The sequence below is a fragment of the Enhydra lutris genome, unplaced genomic scaffold (genome assembly GCF_002288905.1).
Source record: "Enhydra lutris kenyoni isolate GAN:26980312 unplaced genomic scaffold, ASM228890v2 scaffoldscaffold56, whole genome shotgun sequence".
NCBI classification, from domain to species: domain Eukaryota; kingdom Metazoa; phylum Chordata; class Mammalia; order Carnivora; family Mustelidae; genus Enhydra; species Enhydra lutris.
The window spans coordinates 8,433,522-8,453,561 of NW_019154140.1; the positions used below are offsets into that span (position 1 = coordinate 8,433,522).

The following is a 20,040-nucleotide window of genomic DNA, read 5'->3' on the forward strand; positions in this document are numbered from 1 at the left end:
CTGTTGCTACCTCAGAGGTCCCAAGTGAAGGAGGGAGGGGCAAGCTTGACGGAGGCAGAGGATAGAGCCCTCTCAGACATGCACTGTACCCTGGGGGCGGGCAGGACAAGGGCCTGAACTTTCAAGACCCTGCTCTGTTCCCACAAGTTGCTCCTCGAGCCATCACATACCTAGGTCCAGAACAGCAGGCCAGGGTCAGATAGGTCGCAAAGAATACAGCGCTGTGAGAGACAGAGGGATGGGCCAGTCAGCCCTTGCCCCAAGGTCCCTCCAGCCAATGCCCTGCTCATTTTCTCCTCTCCGCCACCCCTGCCCTCAGGTGTCAGGCAGTAGGATCGGGCGAGGGGAAGGGGGTTGAAGACTACAGTCATCCTAGAACCTGGCAACAGGCAGGGGGGCCATCCAATCCCAAAAGACAGGAATGGGCATTGGACGAGCTTCAGGAAATACTGGGTCAGGGGGCCATGGGGCAGCTCACACCCGGTCCAAAGTGGGCTCCCCAGCCACTCAGTACTCTCCAGTAAGTTTGCATACGGAATTTTCTGTGTGCCAGGCAGAGTGCGAAGTGCTTTAGGACTAATAATTGATGTAATCCTCGAACCTTCTTGCCCCAGAGTCCTAGCTTATAACCACTGCCCTACACTGCCTCGGTCAGTCCCCTCCCGCCCTGCTCACTACTTGTCATCACCTTGTTGCTTTGTTTTTGGTCTCCCCAACTAGACTGCAAGTGAATCAAGGGACGGGCCCTCATCTGTCCTGCCAGCACCTGGCCCAGGCAGGAAGTACTAGTGACGTGAATTTCCAGATCAGGAGGCCATGTCCAGCGGATGACCGGCTGGGAGCTCAGGTGCCACCCAGCAACAGGGAGGGCTGAGGATTGAGAATTTTCTAGACAGCAGTGGAGGTGAGGACCAGTCTAGGAGGTGGAAGACGAGGGGCTGAGGACTCCAAGGGTGTGTCCATGCCTACCTAGATTGGTGCCACCATCAGTGCATGGTCTCCAGCCCCCAGTGGGCCCTCAACAGGGTGCCTGTGCATTCTTGCCCTTCTCCCTCCTTGGTTCATCACCTATCCCACCCAGCAGCAATTCCAACCACCTTTCCCCCACCCACAGACATCCCAGGCTGCCTCACTCCTGCATATCTGGCCTGACGCATCCCAGAAAGATTCGAGATGACGTGGGGCTCCCTTGGTTCCCCGCCTGCCATCTGCAAACACCGTACCGTGCATTTGTGTGCCCTTTGTCCTGTCCTTCCATCCCCAGCCTCGGCTCCAGGCCCCACCCACTCAGCTGTCCCACCATCTCTCTCTCTAATACCTCAACCTTTCTGCTGATGCCTCTCCTCCCACACAACCCTCCTCAGCTCTTTCCCATCTTCGGCCAACATCTTCACCAGTTCCAGCTACGGCTACTTCATCCACCCTCCTGGAGAAGCTTCTTGAAACAGCTGTCCCCATTTCACAGTATCCTTCTCCATCCCTGCATTACTCCCCAACCCCACAAACCCAAACCCAGCCCCACTTAATGAGAGCCGGCTTTGCCACAGCCCTGTGACCTTGTTGAGTCCCAGCGACACTTGTCAGTCCCTGTCTTAACCTGACTTTTCAACATCTGATCACTCCCATTGTTCCCCTGGTTCCAAAATGACACACTCCTGGGTCCCCTCCTATGCCCCAGGCCACTCCTTCCCAGTCGCCTTCAGAGAATCTAAATAGTCCCGGTTCCTTTGATGGGATGGACAGTGTCCCACCCAGGCAATGTCCCCTCATGCTCTCCCTGGGGGCTCACTCCCCCACAGGAGTCCCTGTAACAGGCAAAGGCTCACGGCTCCCCCACACCCTTGTTTCTCATCTAGATGTTCCTTCTCAACCCCAGACCTGAACAGGCAACTGCCAACTCGGCAGACACGGCCATTCAGAAATGTGCAAACCCAGCAGGTCAGGAGTGAACTTGTCCTCCTCCCTGCCCCTGCTCCTGAGTTTCCTCTTGCAGAGGACACTACACACATCCAAGTCGCCCAACCAGAGAACTCTGCATCCTTGACTCTTCACCTGGCCTCGCCTGATTAATCATGGGGACCTGCCAATACTCCTACCCAGGCAGCGTTCAGGTCTGTCACCTTCTCTCCCTGCCCAATATCACCCTTTCAGGTGGGGCCGCCTCTATCTGGTCCTGCTGCCTCCAGCCCTCCCTTTCACCGTCTAAGCCCCAGATAGACCCGACCCCGGGACTCCCTTGTTTAGAATTCCCAAAGACCTGGCAAAGCCCTGCTTGATCTGCCCTGCCAACCTCCGCCCTGCCTCTGCACCCTCTTAACCCGCCCGCCACCCTCTGCTCCTGCTGGGAAGGACCAGCCAGCAGGGATGCCTGAGGCTTGGGTCAGAGGGGCTCCCTCTGTGCACCATGGACATTCCTCAACTGCAGCCCACGCCCCACACCCTACGGGCCTGTTCATCTGAACCCCCGCCCAGACGTAGCATCTGGTGTGACCTACTCATTTTGCATTCCTCAGATTAACTCGGGGCCTGGCAATGGTTAGGTGACCTTTAAATACATCTGGATGAAATCCAAAAGCATAGGGATGTAAGGGCGGAGGAAAGCCTATTGGATTTAGCAAATAGGACCTCTCCATCGTCATCTTCTCCTTTACTTCAGCTGCTCTCAAGTGATGGGGGACAGTTGCCCCAGTGACTGAGGGGTTCTTAGTGCCAGGGACCAGTGAGGGACAGCAGAATTGTCCGGCCCCAGTTGAGAAACACTCCAGGATCTGCTCTCTTCTGGTCTCAACTTGAGTCACTGGTCAGTCACGTTGGCAATATTGATGATGATAATAATAATAACAACAACACCCTTGTCTATGTGCATCCTGGGTGTGAGTCCTGCCTGCCTTGCAGACTGGGAGTATCCGGAGGGCAAGAGCCCACCCAGTCTCTTTCTCTTCCTGGCCCACAGCTCCTCAGCTCTCAAGACCAGGGATCAGAGGAAGGGCAGAGGGACATCACCCCCCCAAGGGTTACAGCACCCGTTTGGAGCCCAACACCCATATTCTTAGCCTAGCTCTACCACTTTGATTGTGTGACCTTGAACAAGTTACCTAATTGCAGAGCCCCCTCGTTTCCTCCTTCGTGAAACAGCAATACTGGTACCGATTCACGGAGCTGTAGCAGGACAGAGAGTGCACACCCCAACACTTAGCACAGGGCCTGGCACAGGGTAAGGACTTGAGAGTGGGAGTTGTTATTACTATTAGACTGACAATCTATTAGACTGACAATCTCCCAGAGAGGCTCTGACCCACCTCTCCTGGCTCTGATCTCACCGTTTCCTCCTCTGCCTGCCAACCTCCACCCCCCATGCCCCCAGCCCCAACTCCTTCCCACCACCAGGGCCCTGAGGGAGCAATCAGACAATAATCAGACAATATGGCAGGAGCCCTGCTAAGGGAGATGACTGGGGCCTCGAGAAGGTGGAGAGTGGAGGGGGGTGCTGGAAGGCCGCCATCCCAGGGGGCAGAGAATGAGTCACAGAAGTAAAAGAAAGAAACTTGCTTGTCAGTGCTGGGGCCCCAGGGCCTGGGCTGGAGCCAAGGTCTGTTTACGGAGTGTCAGAACAAGGGAGTGAGGCTCAGGTGGAGGAAAGCATCCAAACCCAGTGTCCTCCCTCGGTGTGTCCCGCTCTAGGGCCAATCCCGGGGCAGCAGGGAGGCAGCCAGCACTTAGGGGAAGTGCGCAACACTACGCGGCTTAGGAAGCAAGAACTTCTCCACGAGCCTCACGTCTTCATCTGTAGAATGGGGATAATCCCAGTATCTGCCTGGTAGGCTTGTTTTCAGGATCAAATGATAATACCTGGAAAGCGCTGACATGGTGCCTCACCATGGGAAGAGTGGTCTTATTCTTATTGCTATTAGGGGCTTGGTATGTGGTAGAAGGTGAGACCCATGAGGTCTCAGACTCAGAAGCAGGTGCAGGGGTGCAAAGGGGGGAGAGCTGAGAAGAGGGGAGGGGCTGGGGCGGGGCAGAGCCACAGGCTGGCTTTCTGGAGAAGAGGGCAGCATCCTGGTGGTAGAATTCCCAAGTACTCTCAAGGCTATGTGACACTCCATAAAAAGCGCAGGGTCCATGCCCACTCCCAACGTCTCTCCACCCACCTCCTCCTCCCCCGACCTGGGGGGAATATCTCCGCTTTCTGTCCAGAGACGTGGAGGTGGAGGACCATTCAATCTCGCCATCCACAGGCCGGATTCTCATGCCTGCCCTCAGTGGGGTGGACTCTGCCCCCACTTCCGAGTCTGCTCATTTCTGGGCTGTGTCCCTGCCACCGTCTGCTCAGGACATGGAGTCCTGCCGACCCTCCCACAGAAGGCCTGCTGAAGGGCCTGGGGACTCCATTCCCGAGTCTTGAGGGCACCTGAGTCTGCCAGGCGGTGCTGACGTGCTGGGAACCATGCCAACCTGCCATGTGGGCCGGCCCGGGGGCAGTCCCTGGGGTCTCATTAGCTTACCACACAGTGCCACCCCGTTCCCCTAGTTGTATACCTTTTCGTCTGGTCTGCAGACAGGCCCTCTATCCTACGCCTTACGAAAGGTTCCAGGTGTGAATGTCTCCTCCCCTGGGACTCCCAACTTGACTGAGCCACCTCTCCACTCCTCTGCTCCTCTAAGGAGCTGTAGAGGACAGGATGATCCTCCTTCCTGTCAGTTTATGGCTGACTTGTGTTAATTCAAAGCCCGCTCTAAGACTGTTCTGGACTTGGGGTGGTCCAGGAGGCCAAGCCAACCTCTCCACCATATCTCCGCCCAAAAGCAGGCCTAGCACAGCTGGAGGGTGCAAGCTCCTCACCAGACATCCAGAACTTCCGCCCAATAAGCCTCCACGGCTTTCTGAGGTGTCTCAGATTCCCCTACATGGAGCCTTCCAGTCCTCCGCCAGTCTCATCCCTTATTTACCAAATGGACCGCAGGCTGAACAAGACTTAGGTAAGAGCAGTTCTGCTTTGAGCCCAGGGTAGTTCTGGCCTAGAATTATCCAGAATGACCCCTAATTGCCCAGATAAGAGTGTCAGGAATTAGCTACTCCATCAAATTTCTTCTCTTAAGTTACCTGCCACGCTCCAGAGGACAAGCAGGAGCTGAGTGGCTCAAGAGGAAGGGAACCTGCCAAGCAGAGTGATGAAGAGCACAGGCCTCAACCTGAACCCTGGATTTGAATCCCCAATCCACCACTGACTGGCTGTGTGACCTTGGGCAAATTACTCAACCTCTCTGAACCTTCAGTTTTCTGAGGTAACCCTTCCCAGTTGACTCGAGGATCGAACGCAATACTGTACATCCAGCACACGGAACAACGCCCAGCCCTTATTAGGCACTCCGTAAGTGGTACCTATTACGATGAATAATTCATAGGTATTAATAACAACATTAATTAGAGTTAGCAACATCATCATTAGTATGGGCCAAGGTGTTCCAGGCCCCCTTCCCCTCAGGGCCAAGGTCTGGGTCTCTCCAGCTGGGGCCCCAGCCCCACCCTCCCTTCTTTGTGCAAGCACCAGAACCTCAGTCTGTTTCTTCCCTCTGCCTCAGATCTAAACACCAGAAGGGCCCTTCTGGCCATGCTCTTGTGAGGACAGTCTCCCTTTAGGGTGGGGAGAAGCCATGGGCTTGGCTGCTGTCAGGGGAGAGTTCCCACCTTGTGCCACTGAGGGTTCTCTGACAAGGGGCCTGGAGGCCTGGGGTATACTCACTAGGATGCCCAGTACCATCCTGGGTTGGCCTGGACGTAGTCCTTAACGGGGTCACTGCAGAGAAAGGAGGGGGGAGAATCAGAAAGTGCCCTCTAGCTCCATCTCTGCATCCACCCTCCACGGCTCCCAGGACTGGCGAGGAGAAAGGGGGAAGGCATCCCTGGGGGCACAGGGAGCCCCAGCCACAGTTCTGGGCTGGGGTGGGGAGGTGCCGGGTTGTGGGGCTGGAAGATCTGAGAGGACGATTGCCTCGTGGACACCTGATGGCCCAGAACCACCAGGTCCTCTCCACCCCCTGCCCCCGAGTGGAGGACTCCTCTGTGGGCACTCACTGAAGTTCCTTCCCGGCATGAGGCCATCTGCTTAGCCAAATCGCTTAGCCAAACATTCCCAGAGCAGCCTGGCCTCGCCACGGCTGTACCTGGAAGGTGCCAGGTCCATGCCACCAACTCACCAGAAGGTAAAAAGAGCCACGACACCCAAGGTCACCAGCAGCTGGATCAGCAAGATTGTATAGACCTAGAGGTGGGAGGGAGTTCTGTTCAGCTTTGGGGAGCCCCATTTGTGGCCATGGAGACTTGGCCCCCACTGAGGCTCAGGGGACCCCAGCTTCCCAGTGACTCAGTCTCCTCTCTAGACCTGCATCCTGTACCCTCCACTCTCCTTCTTGGGGGTCGCTAGAATGGACTAAGGACAAGGTATAAAAAGAGCAAAGATGCCCCAGAGCCCACCCTTACAGGACGAGAGGCCCCAAGCATTTAGAAAGAGGATGAGATGCTGGGTTAGGCACAGCAGGAGGAAGTGGGCTGAAACCTAGGAACATGCTTCCCAGTAGGTACTGTCAGCTGGGGTCATAGGAAAGGGGGAGAGGGGTGGCCTCTGTACGAATCTGCAGACAGAAGGATGGGCCAGGGCCTTCCCAAGGGACTCCCCCGACCTAACCCCGAGTCCTGGAGAGTTGGGGGAGGTTGTTACCTTTCTGATGAAGACTCTGCGAACTTTCTGGTCATCCCAGCTGAAGGTGGTGAAGAGCTCATGGTCTCCAGCGGGGAAACCATTCTCATAACTAGAGCTGCCTGGATGGACATGGGGAGGGCCATGAGGGCTCCCAGACATTTAAATCATTTAAATGCTGCTCCCAGTGGCCACCTGTCCAGAGTTGACTTTTGTCAAAGTGGCTCTCAGGACTGGGCATGCCTTTCTCTCTAGCCCCGTTCTCAAACATCTCACCCAAACCCATCCCATCCCCAGATCACTCTCCCCACCTGCTTCTCCTGTCTGAGTCCCGAGAATAAACTGTCATCTCCTCTCCCCTTCCTACACGCTGGTTGGAGCTCTCTGGGGCCAAGCCCTGGCAAACAAATAACCACCCTTTCCTCTTTACGTCCCCCACTGTTTTCCCTGAACCTGCTGGCTGTTCTCCCCTTGTGGCTGAGAACCAGAGAGGGACAGCCACTCTCCCTGAGTCACCTAGCACATCCCAGGGTCAAAGGTCCTACCCCAGCTTGCTCTGAGGTCCTTGGGGTAAGAACTGGGGACTAGCTGGGGAGGAAGGACCTGCTGGTACCCCAGCCTGGAAGCAAGGCAGAGGGAAGACCAGAGGGGGAAGGAAAGCCAGGACAGGGCAAGAAGGGTATGGATGGAAATGAAGTTTGGGGGCTGCTCCCAGAATCCAGAGCCTAGGTATCAGGCCTGGGGAAGAGCATGGGATCCACAGTCAGAAAGACCAACATGCGGATCCTTCCTCTAAGACTGACTAGCTGTGTGACCTTGAGCAAGTCACCAGCCATCTCTGAGTCTTCTCTCTGCTAGGGTCACTGATACTCACCTCGTGGGGACCAAACTAGATGAAAGTGAAAGCTTATGGCTCTGTGCCTGGTAGGGACTCTGCTGTCCTCTCCTTCCACCCCTCAGCTGGGCCACTCCTAAGACTCGGCTCTGTATTCGTCCTCTGTCATCTCAGTTCCCATTCTCTTCCTGCCATTTCTCCATGATCTCACCCTCCAGAGCAAAAACGTCAGTTTTGTTCTTTCAAAGCCGAGCCTGCATCAAGCTCTTTGATGGCTCCCCACTGCCTTTTACTCAAGTTCAAGATCCTTAACAAAGCCTCCACAGCCTCCCCTGAGCCCTCAGCCCTGGTGCACATTCCTCCCTCCTACATTTCTCCAGCTGACTCTATTTTTCCAGCCGTGTGCTTTCTCGCCTCTGGACCTCTGCAGATCATCATCTCCCAGCCTGAACACTCATTTCCCTGTCTCTTCACCAGGCTAACTCAGGACTCAGTATGGATACCCCCTTGTCAAGGCAGCCTTCCCCGACTGCCGGGTGGGTTAGGTCAGTTGTCCAGGCCTCTGTCACTGCATACTTGTCTATGGAGTCAGGTCTGCGAGGGCAAGACTTGCAAATAAATGCTTCCCTAGAAATTTAACAGGGGCTGGACACAGTGCTTGGCACACACTTAAAAATGTTTGTCACATGTGGACTAAAATGAGGTCCCTTCCTGTCCCAGCAGTTCCCTGGAAAACATTACTTAAGGCAGCTAATCTTGGCAACCCGGAAATGGAAACTGAGGAAAGGGGAGAGAGGGGAAACCCAGTACAAATCTGGGGCCTGGAGGCCCTCACCCTTTAATGTTCCACTTCTCTTTCACATTCTATCTACAACCCCTGCCAAAACCTGAATGGCCAGGACACAGAGTAGGAGAAGAGGAGAAAGAAAGCAGTCCTGTGGGTATCTGGGGCAGTGAGAAGGGTTCCCACAAACACCAGACCTTAATTGGCCTTCCAATATGTCACAGCAGGTGTAGGGCTGCTTAGCTCTGGGCGGAGGGGGTTTGTGGTAAGGGGTGCAGACCATGGTGGTCACTGCTGGTGAGTAGAGGCTCTGTCTGAGGCGTTATTCTTGAGGTTCCTTCTAGAATCTGCTGGGGAGGGTGGGAGTTGATAAGATGGGGGTGGGAGGGTAGGTTTGAGGAGCTGCTGAGGGAGGCCATAGGGGCTGAGGAAGGTTTGAAGGGGGCCCTTTCTTATAGCTTGTGGGGAGCTGTATGATCCCAGCCCTGAGGCAAAGCTCCCACAGGCTGCTCATCTTGACAAAGGGGCTCCCACTGGCTGTGATTCTTGGTCTGCAAAGAGCTGGCATTGGTCTGGGTGAGCCTGCCTATGAATTATGCCTGGCCGTGAGAGGCACAGAGGCTGACATCCACACACCTCCCCCACATCGTGTCCTCCTATCCCCAGCAAAGGCTTGGAAAAGGAACGAGAGACAATGAAAGTGAGGGTAAAGTGAACCTCAGATCCCTGGCCCCCAACAGTCCTGGGGTCTTCATGGGAACATGTCCCCACTAAGGTTTCAGGTCAGCCCACATAGAAACACGCCACACCCACACTCACAGGGAGCCAGCCACGGCTTAATACTGCCCCTTCCTGTGTCCACTCTCCCTGCCCTCTTTATGCACCCTGTTCTTTGAGGAGATCCTTTCTAGAACAGCCCCTGATTCTTCCCTCCCCCTCCACTCCGATCCCTTTATTTGCCCTAGCTTGGTGACTTGAAAAAAATCCCTTCTTCCCCATCCAAGAGTACTGTGACTGCAGACACTGTGTCTCTCCCTTTTCATGGAGTCCTCCTTGACCTACCTTTGGAAAAGCCCTCCAAATCCCAAGCCTCTGACAACAGAGCCTCATATAACAACCACACAATGCATCTATTTACAGGCAACTTCCTCCCACCCAGGTTTCTCATCTGGTCCCAACACTCCCCTTAATACTCCTGTCTCCAGGAACTAAGAGACTTACTAGGGTCCACATAGGCCCAGCTGGGATGGAGAGGCACGGCTGACGGGGGTTGGGGGAAGGCCCCTGCCTTCAGCCCCTCCCCAGAGGTGGCCTCCTCATAGGAGGGCGGGGCTGAGGGCACTGCTGGAGTCTCCTTCTTCTCCCCACTGGCCTGCTGCTGCCCCTCTGTCCCGGGGGCTTTGTTAGCCACGGAGATCTGTGGAGTAGAGGCAAAGAGAGACAGTCACAGACAGTCACCAAGGAAAGGGAGTCTTCCAAGTCCTTCTCACAAGTCCCTAATTTCTGGTACTTTCTCACCTGCACTGGGAAGGGTGGGGGCACAGATGAGAATCTCCCTATTTTATGTGGGATAGGAAATGTTATTCAGCCTTAAGAAAATAAAGAAATCGGGGTGCCTAGGTGGCTCAGTGGGTTGGGCCTCTGCCTTCGGCTCGAGTCATGATCTCAGAGTTCTGGGATCAAGCCCTGCATGGGGCTCTCTGCTCCGTGGGGAGCCTGCTTTCCCCTCTCTCTCTGCCTGCCTCTCTGCCTACTTGTGATCTGTGTCTGTCAAATAAATAAATAAAATCTTCTTTAAAAAAAAAGAAAAGAAAGAAAGAAATCCTTCATAGGTGACTCTGGAGGATGGTTACACTAAGTGAAATAAGTCAGACATAGAAGGACAAAAACTGCGTGATATCGGTTATATTGGGAATCAAAAGTAGCCAGACTCAAAGAAGCACAGAGGAGAATGGTGGTTGCCAGGGGTTGGGGGGCCGGGGGCGCGGGGAATGGGAAGATGTCGGTCAAAGGGCACAAAGTTTCCATTGTGCAGGATGAATACGTTCTGGAGATCTAATGTACAGTACGGTGATTATAGTTAACAATACTGAATTGTAGATTTGAAATTTGCTGAGAGGCTGGATCTTAAGAGTTCTACTCACACACAAAGAAAGGTAACTATGTGAAGTGACAGATAGGTTAACTAGCTTGATTGTGGTGATCATTTCACAATACATATGTATATCAAAATATCTAGTTGTGTACCTTAAAGATGTAGAATTTCTATTTGTCAATTATACCCCAATAAAGCTGGGGTGGGGGGAAAGGCTCTCCCTTTTTCTATAGATGGTTCAACTGGGCTTCAGGAAGGTCAGGGTTGGCCCAGGGCAAACACCGAAGCTGGAATAAAAACTGAGGAAGGAGACATTCTTAGGAGAGCCCACCCTTGGCCGTCATCATCCCTGGGGCAGAGAATGGATCGGAATGGTTCCACTGTCTCCCTGTGGTCCAGGGAAGGGCCTGGCACAGAGTAGGCCCTCAAGAATATGATGAAGTGGAAGTTTCTTTTCCTTAATCTCCCTGTTACCTTTTGCTAGTTGTATTCTGAGCCCTGTTTTAAAATGAGGGAACTGAGGCTCAGAGGGGAAGAATGACTTGTCCAAAGTCACAGACCGACACATAGACCATTGGGCTGCAGAGCCCAAGCACCCTCCACTGGGACTGGTCTCCTCGGTCAGGCTGGAGATGACACTAGGAAAGTGGGGATGGGCGAGCAGGGAAACAGAGAGGGGTTGGGGGGAGACGGGGACTGGAGGAAGGGCAAGAGGTCCCTGGTAAAGGATCCTGTTTTGGCCTTGTGTATTGGAATCTTAGCCTCTCTCCCAAACCAGAATAGAATCACAGGCTGTCACTGCTAGAATGGACCTCAGAAGGCACCTGGTTCCGCCCCTTCCTTCATCTTACAGATGAGGAAACTGAGGCCCAGTGGGAAATGTTCCATGACAGGCTGAAAACTTAAGTCTATTTACACTCAGCTCTGCTCACTGCCCCAGAGTGTCCACTTATGCTTTGGTGAGAGGATGCGAGCTGGGAGGGCCTAAAGACCACCCAGAGGGAAGACTGTGGGGGAGGGGCGGTATGAATACTGAACCAACACCAAAAAGATTGAAACTCAGAAAAATGAATGGGAGGTCGCCTGGGTGGCTCAGTGGGTTAAAGCCTCTGCCTTTGGCTCAGGTCATGATCTCGGGGTCCTGGGATCAAGCCCCACAACGGGCTCTCTGCTCAGCGGGGAACCTGCTTCCCCTCTCTCTCTGCCTGCCTCTCTGCTTACTTTTGATCTCTCTTTGTGTCAAATAAATAAATAAAATCTTAAAAAAAGAGAGAGAGAGAAAATGAATAGGAGTCAGGTCTGGCTTCAGAAAGAATGTGTTAAGCCTGAAGGGCCCTAGAGCAACGCCGCAGAGTTCGTTCTTCGCAGGATGCTTCTGGCTAAGGCAGCCCAGAGGTGACTGAGCACCAGAAGATCTCTGCCTGCACGCAGCCCCAAGGACCCCTGAACTAGAGGGTTCTTTTCCACCCCCAGAAAGCCTGTGAGTAGGTGGGGGGAATCAGCGGGAGGGAGGGGGGACGAGGGAGGAGTGGGGGTGAAGTTCTTCATTTTCACCAGCTCTTCATTTCCCCCCTTAGGGAAGGGCCTTGCAGAGCCCAGGCCTGTGGGATTGGGGCCCTGGCTCACCCAGGGGCCCTCCCGCTCCTCATCCCCCTTCATCACCCAGACCAGAAGGGTCACATCCAGGAAAATCCAGTTCAGCCCACCAGAACCAAGTCCTTGGAGCCCAGATCGAGGAAATGGGTTATCACCTCTGATCTCAGCCCTGTCCAGAACAGGTGCTGCTCACCAGCCCCCACCCTGCTGATCAGCTCCAGAGCCCCCAGGGCCCTGCCCCCCTACACACACACACACACACACACACACACACACACACACACACCCATCCGGCATTCCCAAGTGAGGTCTGCCCAGTGGCAGGAGGTGGTATCACCCAATGACATCATTTGGAGGTCTCATGAGATCAAAACAGAGAGAGGAGGGTCTGAGAGCCCAGGGAAGGATGTCATTGGCTCTGAGGCTCATCTTGGTGAGAAGAAGGGGGAGTGTAGGGGAGGGTCCTCTTCTGTTTCCTCTGCCCAATCCTTAGCACCCCCAAAAACACAGGGCCAGAGGACCCTCCCCCTTTGCCCCAGGCCCTGGCTGTTGTATAATTCCACAGGCTGTTGACGTTATGTAACTGTACTAGGCCAGCCAAGTCTCTGCCCAGCCCCTCCCCTCCATTTCAAACCTAAAAATGGGGAAAAAGAGACGTTTCATCTGGTCCCATCTCGTCCCATGCCTAGCAAAAACAAAACCAAAAATCAGCATCCTGAGGCAGGGTTGTCATGGTAAATGCCTCCCTGGCCCAAACACAAGGGCTGTGTCCAGATGGGGACTAATGGCAGGGAGTTGGGTGGGGGGTGTCTCTGTGGGGGTGTGAAAGATGAGCGGAGCGGGATTGGGATTGGAGCAGGGGACCGGGCAGGGGAGGCATGGCCCCTCGGGCATTAACCCAGGTGCCCTCCACCACTCCCCCCACCACACCGCGGACACCCAGGCTGATTCCTTAAGGGAACCAAGGCACCTGTGAAGGGTCCTAAGATGCCAAAGCGCACGGGGGAGGGGGATATGGAGGTGGGGGGTGGAAGGGAGGGGAGGTGGGCCTGTTGGGCGGGAAGAAGCCCTAACCCATTCTTTGAAATGGGCCTTTAGGTCCTCTGACTTCAACAAGGACCACAGAGGACCTTCGCACAAGCGCCAGGGGCGGATGCTCGAGTGATCCAGAGAGTTCGCTCGGGATGACAGGGAGCTGGAAGCCTGAGGATGGAGGGTGGTGCAGGTGGGGGAGATGCCGATACCTTTCCTTGGGTCATGGTGCCGTGTCTCCGGGAAGGGGTCCCTGAGGCAGGGGCGGCCGCTTGGGTCACCGCAGCCTGCCTGCGTCTCTTCCCTCCTCCGCGTGGGTTCTAGCAACATCCACTGCAGCCGGGCCAGGCGGACCGGAACGTACCATTCCAGCGCGGGAGGAGGAGGGGGCCGGGGGCGGGCTGGGAGGCTGCTGCGGAGGCCGCTGCGGATTTACAAGCCCAGGAGGAGGAGGCGGCGCACCTTCCCCTCCCCCGTCCCCTCCCTCCGGTCCCCTCGTCCCGGGACCAGGGAGCGCGCGCTGCGGGGCTGCCCAAGTGGATGGGTCCGCGGGGAGGGAGGAGGCGCGGGGCTCCGTGACACCCGACCAGCTGATGCTGCCTGCCTGGAACCGGAGCTGGGTGTCAGAGCCTTATCCCTCCACCATCTCTGCTGCTGACAGGCTCTCTCCAAGCCTCAGCCTCCCCCCTCCCCGCCTCTGGATGCAGCCCCAGATTTCTCTGTCCATCTCCACCTTCCTTCTCCTCTGTTTCACCATCCACCGCAGAGTGGGAAAGTCTCCCACGGCTTGTCTACCTTCCCTGGCTTCTAACAGGGCCCCTGGGCCCTAAGTTCCTAGGGGCCTTTGGGCAAGCCATGTGGGCATCTCTCTTGCCTCCATGTTCCTTCCTGTGAAATAGGAGCAATAGGCTCCTCCCCACCTTGTCACTGAGGCCTGGTGTAGGAGGATGCAGCTGCTGTTTTTTTCAACCCTGCTGGACCATTGGACCAGGCCTTTCCAGAAGGACATCTAGTTCTGTCTCAAAGCCTCTCCAACCTTCATCCCTACCCCCAAACTGCTCCCTTTATGCCTCCATTCTCCGCCTCCATCACCCCCATCTTCCTCCCACTCAGGAGCCCGTCTCATCCCCTTTCCCAGGCTTCTCTTCTCTGGGAATCAGCCATCACCAGGCTCTGTTTTCCAAAGCTGCTGCAGCGTCACTGTGGAGTCCGCAAGCTCCAGAGCTGGGCTAGATTCCCAATTTAATCACCCACTGGCCTTGTGACTCTGGCAAGGCCTTAATGTTTCTGAGCTGCAGCATCTCCTATGGAAAGGAGGCACTCTGTCCATCCCAGATGGACCGTAAGACACATAAAGTATGGCAGGAGAAGGACACTGAAGGCCACCGAGTGCTGTCAGTATGTGAGTTATTATTAACTGAGAAATGTCCTACAGGAGTGTCTTGGGCTGCCCCAGGGTGAGGACTCAGAGATCTGCCTAGAAGAATCTGAACCTTATTGGATGGGAATGGGAAACCAAGACCCGATGCAGGGGTGGCCGCTGACCTCCTGCTTCTCTGTCACCTCCTAGCTAGACCCACCTAACGACGGCGAGAAAACAGGTCCCTAGGTGGGCAGGTGGATTACTGAATCTTGATTCCAACTCTGCTCACTCTTTGTGCCCCACCCCATAGCTACCAACGGCCCGCATGCTTACTTAAGCCTAGGCCTTCCTGTCTAGAGGCTCTCTCAGCCCTCGAAACCCCGAAGCCCTCTCCATCGTCCCCACTGTCCCCTCATGGTCCCCCCCAGCCCCTCTCCCAAACCCTTCCTCCTGCAAACTGTCCTTATAAGTCCCCACCCCAACCCGGACACCACTGTGGCCCAAGGGCTAGCTGGTCTACGCTTCCCCTCTCCGAACATGTGTTCTGCAGTGGTTTTCTTCTCCTGTTTGACAGCTCAAGCACCCCCCCCTCCAGGAAGCCCCCTTTGTCCCTGATCTAGGTAAGATGTTTTCTCCTCTAGTCTCATAGCCTCTGGCACATGGCACTGTGGAGTTTCTTTGTCTGTCTCCCTGGTACATCCTAAGAGATCCTGTCTAGCAGTTTTCCCATCAGCAGGACTGAGTACTACTGTGCTAGGCATGCGGAATGAGCTCAATAAATCCTCACCGTGACTATTACCCAGACATATGGTGTTACGCAGAGACTGAATTTAGGTAGGCCTGAATTTATTTGTGAATCTCACGTGCTCCCCCTCGCCCCATTTACTCCATTCCTGCCACACAGGCCTCTTGGCTGTTCCTGTGGGCTAAGCATGCTGTCAGCTCAGGGCCTTTGCACTTGCTCTACTATCCTCTGCCTGGAATACCTACAGATTACTGCATGGCTCACTTCCTCACCTACTCCTCGGCTCTGCTCACACATTAATTTGTTGCGGTGGTCTTCCTGCTCCTGTATTAGTAGCCGTGCTGCCAACACACCCCCACCCAGCTCATTGGACAGTCTCTTCCCTGACCCAGCTTTATTTTTCCTTCCTTGGCAATTGTCACCTCTGACACATACCTTTTGTTTATATTTTTGCTTTCTCTCTCTCTCTTTCTACTAGAATGTCTGCTATATGAAAGGAGGCACTTTGATGGGTCGGTCTATGCCGATGAGTTAAAATACTAGCTGGAATGGATGTGCCAGGTGTCTATAAATGTTTGGATGAGCGAAGTACAACAATATACAAAATACCTATATTCCTCAGATATTTTGACATTGTCTGTGCTATGATGGCTCTCAGATGTTGGACTCTATTATCTTGACATCACTGATATGTCCCCATTTCATGGTCTTTGGCCAATGCCTGGAGTTTGGAATGTATGTTTCACACTCCGCTGGCTTCTGGAGGCAGTAGAACTCACACCCCCGAGTCAGGCAGCCTGGGTCTCCCTTCCCAGCTTCTCGACTTGAAAGCTGTATGACTCTGGACAAGTCAGTCCTGCTCGCAGAGCCTCAGTTTCCCCATTTGTGAAATGAGAGATAGTGATCGTACGGACTTCCTAAAATTATAGAGGGGATTAAATCATGATAGAGAGAGAGCTCTCCGCACGGTACCCAGAACCTGATTAACTCAGTGTCAGCAGCTAGCATGAGCCTTAAGGGTTCCATAAGTGTTATTTAAAGATTTTATTGTCTTATTTATTTGACAGAGAGAGAAAGAGTACAAGCAGGAGCAGCAGGCAGAGGGAGTGGGGGAAGCAGGCTCCCTGCAGAGCAGTTAGCTTGATGCGGGGCTCCATCCCAGGACCCTGAGATCATGACCTGAGCCGAAGGAAGATGCTTAACCGACTGAGACATCCAGGTGCTCCACAAATTTTTTTTTTTTAAAGATTTATTTATTTATTTATTTGTCAGAGAGAGAGAGCACACATAAGCAGGCAGAGTGGCAGGCAGAGGCAGAGAGAGAAGCAGGCTCCCTGCGGGGCAAGGAGCCCAATGCGGGACTCAATTCCAAGACTCTGGGATCATGGCCTGAGCCGAAGGCAGAGGCTTAACCGACTGAACCACCCAGGCGTCCCCACAAATGTTGTTTAATGAAATAATTAATTTCCACCCTTAGAAGGCAGCTCAGTTCCACTGGTATTCATTCATCACGTGTGTCATGCCTACCTCTCTCTGTGTGACTGTGACACTGCGGTAGAAGCTTTGGTGGTTCAAAGAGGGTTCAGACATGCAGCCTTTCTTCAAAGAGGAAAGGTCCATTCAGAGCTCGGCCCTGTGCCGTGCTGGGGCAGGAGCAGGCATGGGCAGCCCCTCCCCACCAGAGGTGCCTGAGGGGAGCCAGGGACAGGGAGGGGTTCTCCAGGGGAGTTGGGAGCTTACTGGGATCACATCTCTGAATCCCTAGCCCAGGGAATGGGCTTTATTCTGTTAACATGAGAAGTGGAGGTGGAGAGAACTTTCAAGGGTTTTTGAGCAGGGGAATAGCAGGTTCAAAAATCATGCTTTAGAAGGACCAAAGTGCTGTAGCAATTTTTGTCATTAAAGCATTTTCTTCAGCAAGAAGGGCAGAAGGATCAGCCTGGGAGTAACGTGGGGAGGGCCTGGACGGGGGCAAGACTGAGGTGCAGAAAGGAGCTTGCAGACTCTGTGAGCTCTCGTGACGGCCCGGAGCCCAGACTTTGGAGCAGGCTGGACCAGCCCAAATCCCAGGCCTGGGCAAGGCGCTTTGCTGTGCCTTCGTTCCTCATCCATAGCCTGAAACCTGTGAATTAGTATGCGTAAAGCACTGAGAGCAGAACCAGGCAGCAGACAAGTACCCATGCATATCTGATCATTCAGAAATCAGACAAATGATCCAGGAGCAAAAAAGATGGAGAGGGGCAAACGGCTTGGGGCAGGACCTGAGAAGCGGCTGGATGTGGGATAAAGGGAAAATGGGGGTCAGAAGAGATGGAGCTTGGAGGCTGAGTCCCTGGGAGAGTCGTGCTTTGGTAAAAGAAAGGAAGGAGCTGTTGTGTTTGGTTGAGTTTGTGGTGCCCATGAGACACGTAGGTAGACATGTCCTGTAAGTAGTTAGCTAGAGGCTCCTGGTGCCCAGAAGAGAGGTCCAGGCAGGGCCTTACAGAGCTCAGGGGGCACCTGCATTACATCCTAGGGGAATGCCTCATCCCTTCCTGCCCCGGAGCCCAACTCCGGGCCCCATCAAGCTGAGCAGTGCAGCAGCTGGGACCAGTCTGGGTTTGGGAGTTTGGGACTCCCTGGTCATTGGTAGAACAGCGGCTGAATCACAGAGTACACGACAACGTCTTGCTCAGTGAGGCCAAGGAGAGAAGAGGGGAGAGCAGGCCCAGAGCAGCACCAGGTGGTGGTGGTGGGGAGTCGGAAGGAAGTTCTTCCCTCTCTCCAAAACCCCCTCACTGTTTCCAATGAGGTGAGAGGGAGAGACTATGGTGACTAATATAACATTAAAAAAATAATTACAAAAAAAAAAAAAAAAAAAGAGATCACCAGGCAGTGTTGTCAGGACTGCCTCTCAGGGCAGGGGAAGTTGAGGGCCTCTGTGTTTCCTCCCCCTCCTTTCAGGCCAACAACGCAAGGCAGCCCACCCCCACCCTCGCTCTGCTCTGCTCATCAGCCAGCTCTGCAGCAAGTGCAGGGGTGGGTGTAAAGGTGTGCACAGAGGCGAGGCTTCTCTTTTCACAGCCATAGCAGCAAAGGGCCAAAGAGGGTGTGTGACTAACTCCAAGTTACATGACATGTTGGGGGCCAAGCCAAGATGAGAGGAGTGCACCTAACCCCAGCTCTGGGGCCATCACGTCAAGAGTGTTTCAGCGACAACACTTATTTGGGGTGTAGGGGGACTTGGGGGGTGGTTCTCACATGGACAAAAGCAGAACTCTCCAGGAACTTCTTCCCAGATCCTCACCCATAGGTATGTCTCTCCGAATCCGCAGTAGCCCCTGCCCCCCGCAAGGATGGAGAGAACCTGAGGGGTGGGGGAGTCAGGAGGGCATTTGAGACCAGTGAGGAGGAAGGGCAGAGGCAGGGGCTAGAGCCCAGGTCACTCACAGCAGACAAGTGTCTCAGGGCGCTGTAAGAGCTGAAACGCCCTCCTGGCTTTACTGAGCCTCAGCTGTGGCTGCCCACCACCACCACCACCACCACCCCTCGCCCACACCCCCACCAAATTTCAAAGCCTCTCATTGCCCTGCAAGGCCCTGGCCCCCTGTCCTTCTCACTTCTATCCGTACAGGCCCTTCCCACCTCCCCCTCCAGCAGCCCAGCAGCTAAGATGTGGCCCTCCTATCATGGCCAGCAGTAGCCTGATTGTACCACTCCCCTGTGCTGGGGTTTGCATTCCTGCCCCAAGACCCCTTTTCCCCACGACACACTGCCTCCCCAGATATGGTCCCAAAGCACAGGGACAAGAAACCTTTTTTTTCAGCACCCTGAATCACCCTTCTTCCCAGATGCAGAGATTGCTTACAAATGTGAAACCACATTCCTGTCCCTCTCCTCCCTGCCTCCCAACCCCTGGCTTTTGCTGATTCCTGGCATGGTCATGCGTTCTGTTAGGATCCAGTGTTGAGCTATATGATTTCTATATGAGCATTTCTGCTTCTCCACCGAATGGAAAGCTCCTTAAAGGTAGGATTGCGTATCTCCATCCTTCCAGCCCTGACTCCTCCTCCTCCACCTGGTCCAGAGCTCCGTGATAAGATAGGTTTTGGAATTAGGTCTGTGTGGGTGTAGATTTTGACCTTACCACTTAGGCAAGTCATGAAACCTTTCCAAGCTGTTTCCTCATCTGTAAATGGATATTCACTAATTAATTCACCCATTCAGCCAATATTCATTGAGGGCCTACCAATCTCCAGCAACTAACACAAAAGACACAAATCCCTTCCCTGTGGGGCTTGCTTTTCAGTGGGGGCTAGAAGTACCTGTCTCAAAGGGTGATTGGGAAGGCTGGATGCGCTCACTTAGGAAGAGCTTAGCACGGTGCCTGACATGAGAGGCCCCACAGATGAGAGCCCTTGTTCTGAACATCCGTGCAGAGCCCATTTTGGAGAACTTACCAGTGTGCCAGCTCTGTGCCGGGTGCTAGGAGACAAAGATGTGGAATAGCCATCCACATTCTCAAGGAACTCACGGTGTAATGCCCCGATGGCTGTTGAATCAACACTACCCTCATCATTGTTCAGAAGCTTAGGACAAGCACCAGCCTGTATTGCAAACGACAAAGAACCATAACATTCTAGAGTGTCAGGTGTAGCATGGAGGGGTTTATTCAGACTAAGTCATACATGATTGATGTACTTGGGAAGGTTCAGAGAAAGGAGAGAGGTTGTATTTGGTTAGGGGATCAGAAAGGATTTGGGGGAGGTGGCTTTTTGAACCGCATCTGAGAGAAGAGAATAGGATTCCACAGAAAGAGACAGTGGTGGTGAGATAGGAAGGGCGGCCCTTCAGGGGACCAGAATGGCACACAAATCAAGGCTAGGAGGAAGGAAAACAGGAGGCACAAATGT

At 54.1% G+C, this 20,040-nt stretch overlaps 1 protein-coding gene across 2 annotated transcripts in view; it reads right to left on the reverse strand.

Moving 5' to 3' along the window:
• Positions 1 to 13,442, reverse strand: part of LOC111157952 (Fas apoptotic inhibitory molecule 2) — a 31,961-nt gene extending 18,519 nt beyond the window's left edge. Inside the window, exons 1-6 of one of the 2 annotated variants that reach the window (XM_022519704.1) lie at positions 13,253 to 13,442; positions 9,539 to 9,734; positions 6,720 to 6,820; positions 6,199 to 6,263; positions 5,745 to 5,798; positions 171 to 221 (exon numbers count right to left, since the gene is read on the reverse strand). In XM_022519704.1, coding sequence (XP_022375412.1) covers positions 171 to 221; positions 5,745 to 5,798; positions 6,199 to 6,263; positions 6,720 to 6,820; positions 9,539 to 9,734; positions 13,253 to 13,267 — 482 coding nt within the window. In that variant the 5' untranslated portion in view covers positions 13,268 to 13,442. Of the gene's footprint in view, positions 1 to 170; positions 222 to 5,744; positions 5,799 to 6,198; positions 6,264 to 6,719; positions 6,821 to 9,526; positions 9,735 to 13,252 lie in introns of both variants that reach the window. The other variant, XM_022519703.1, reaches the window with a different exon arrangement.
• Between the last annotated feature and the right edge of the window lie 6,598 nt (positions 13,443 to 20,040).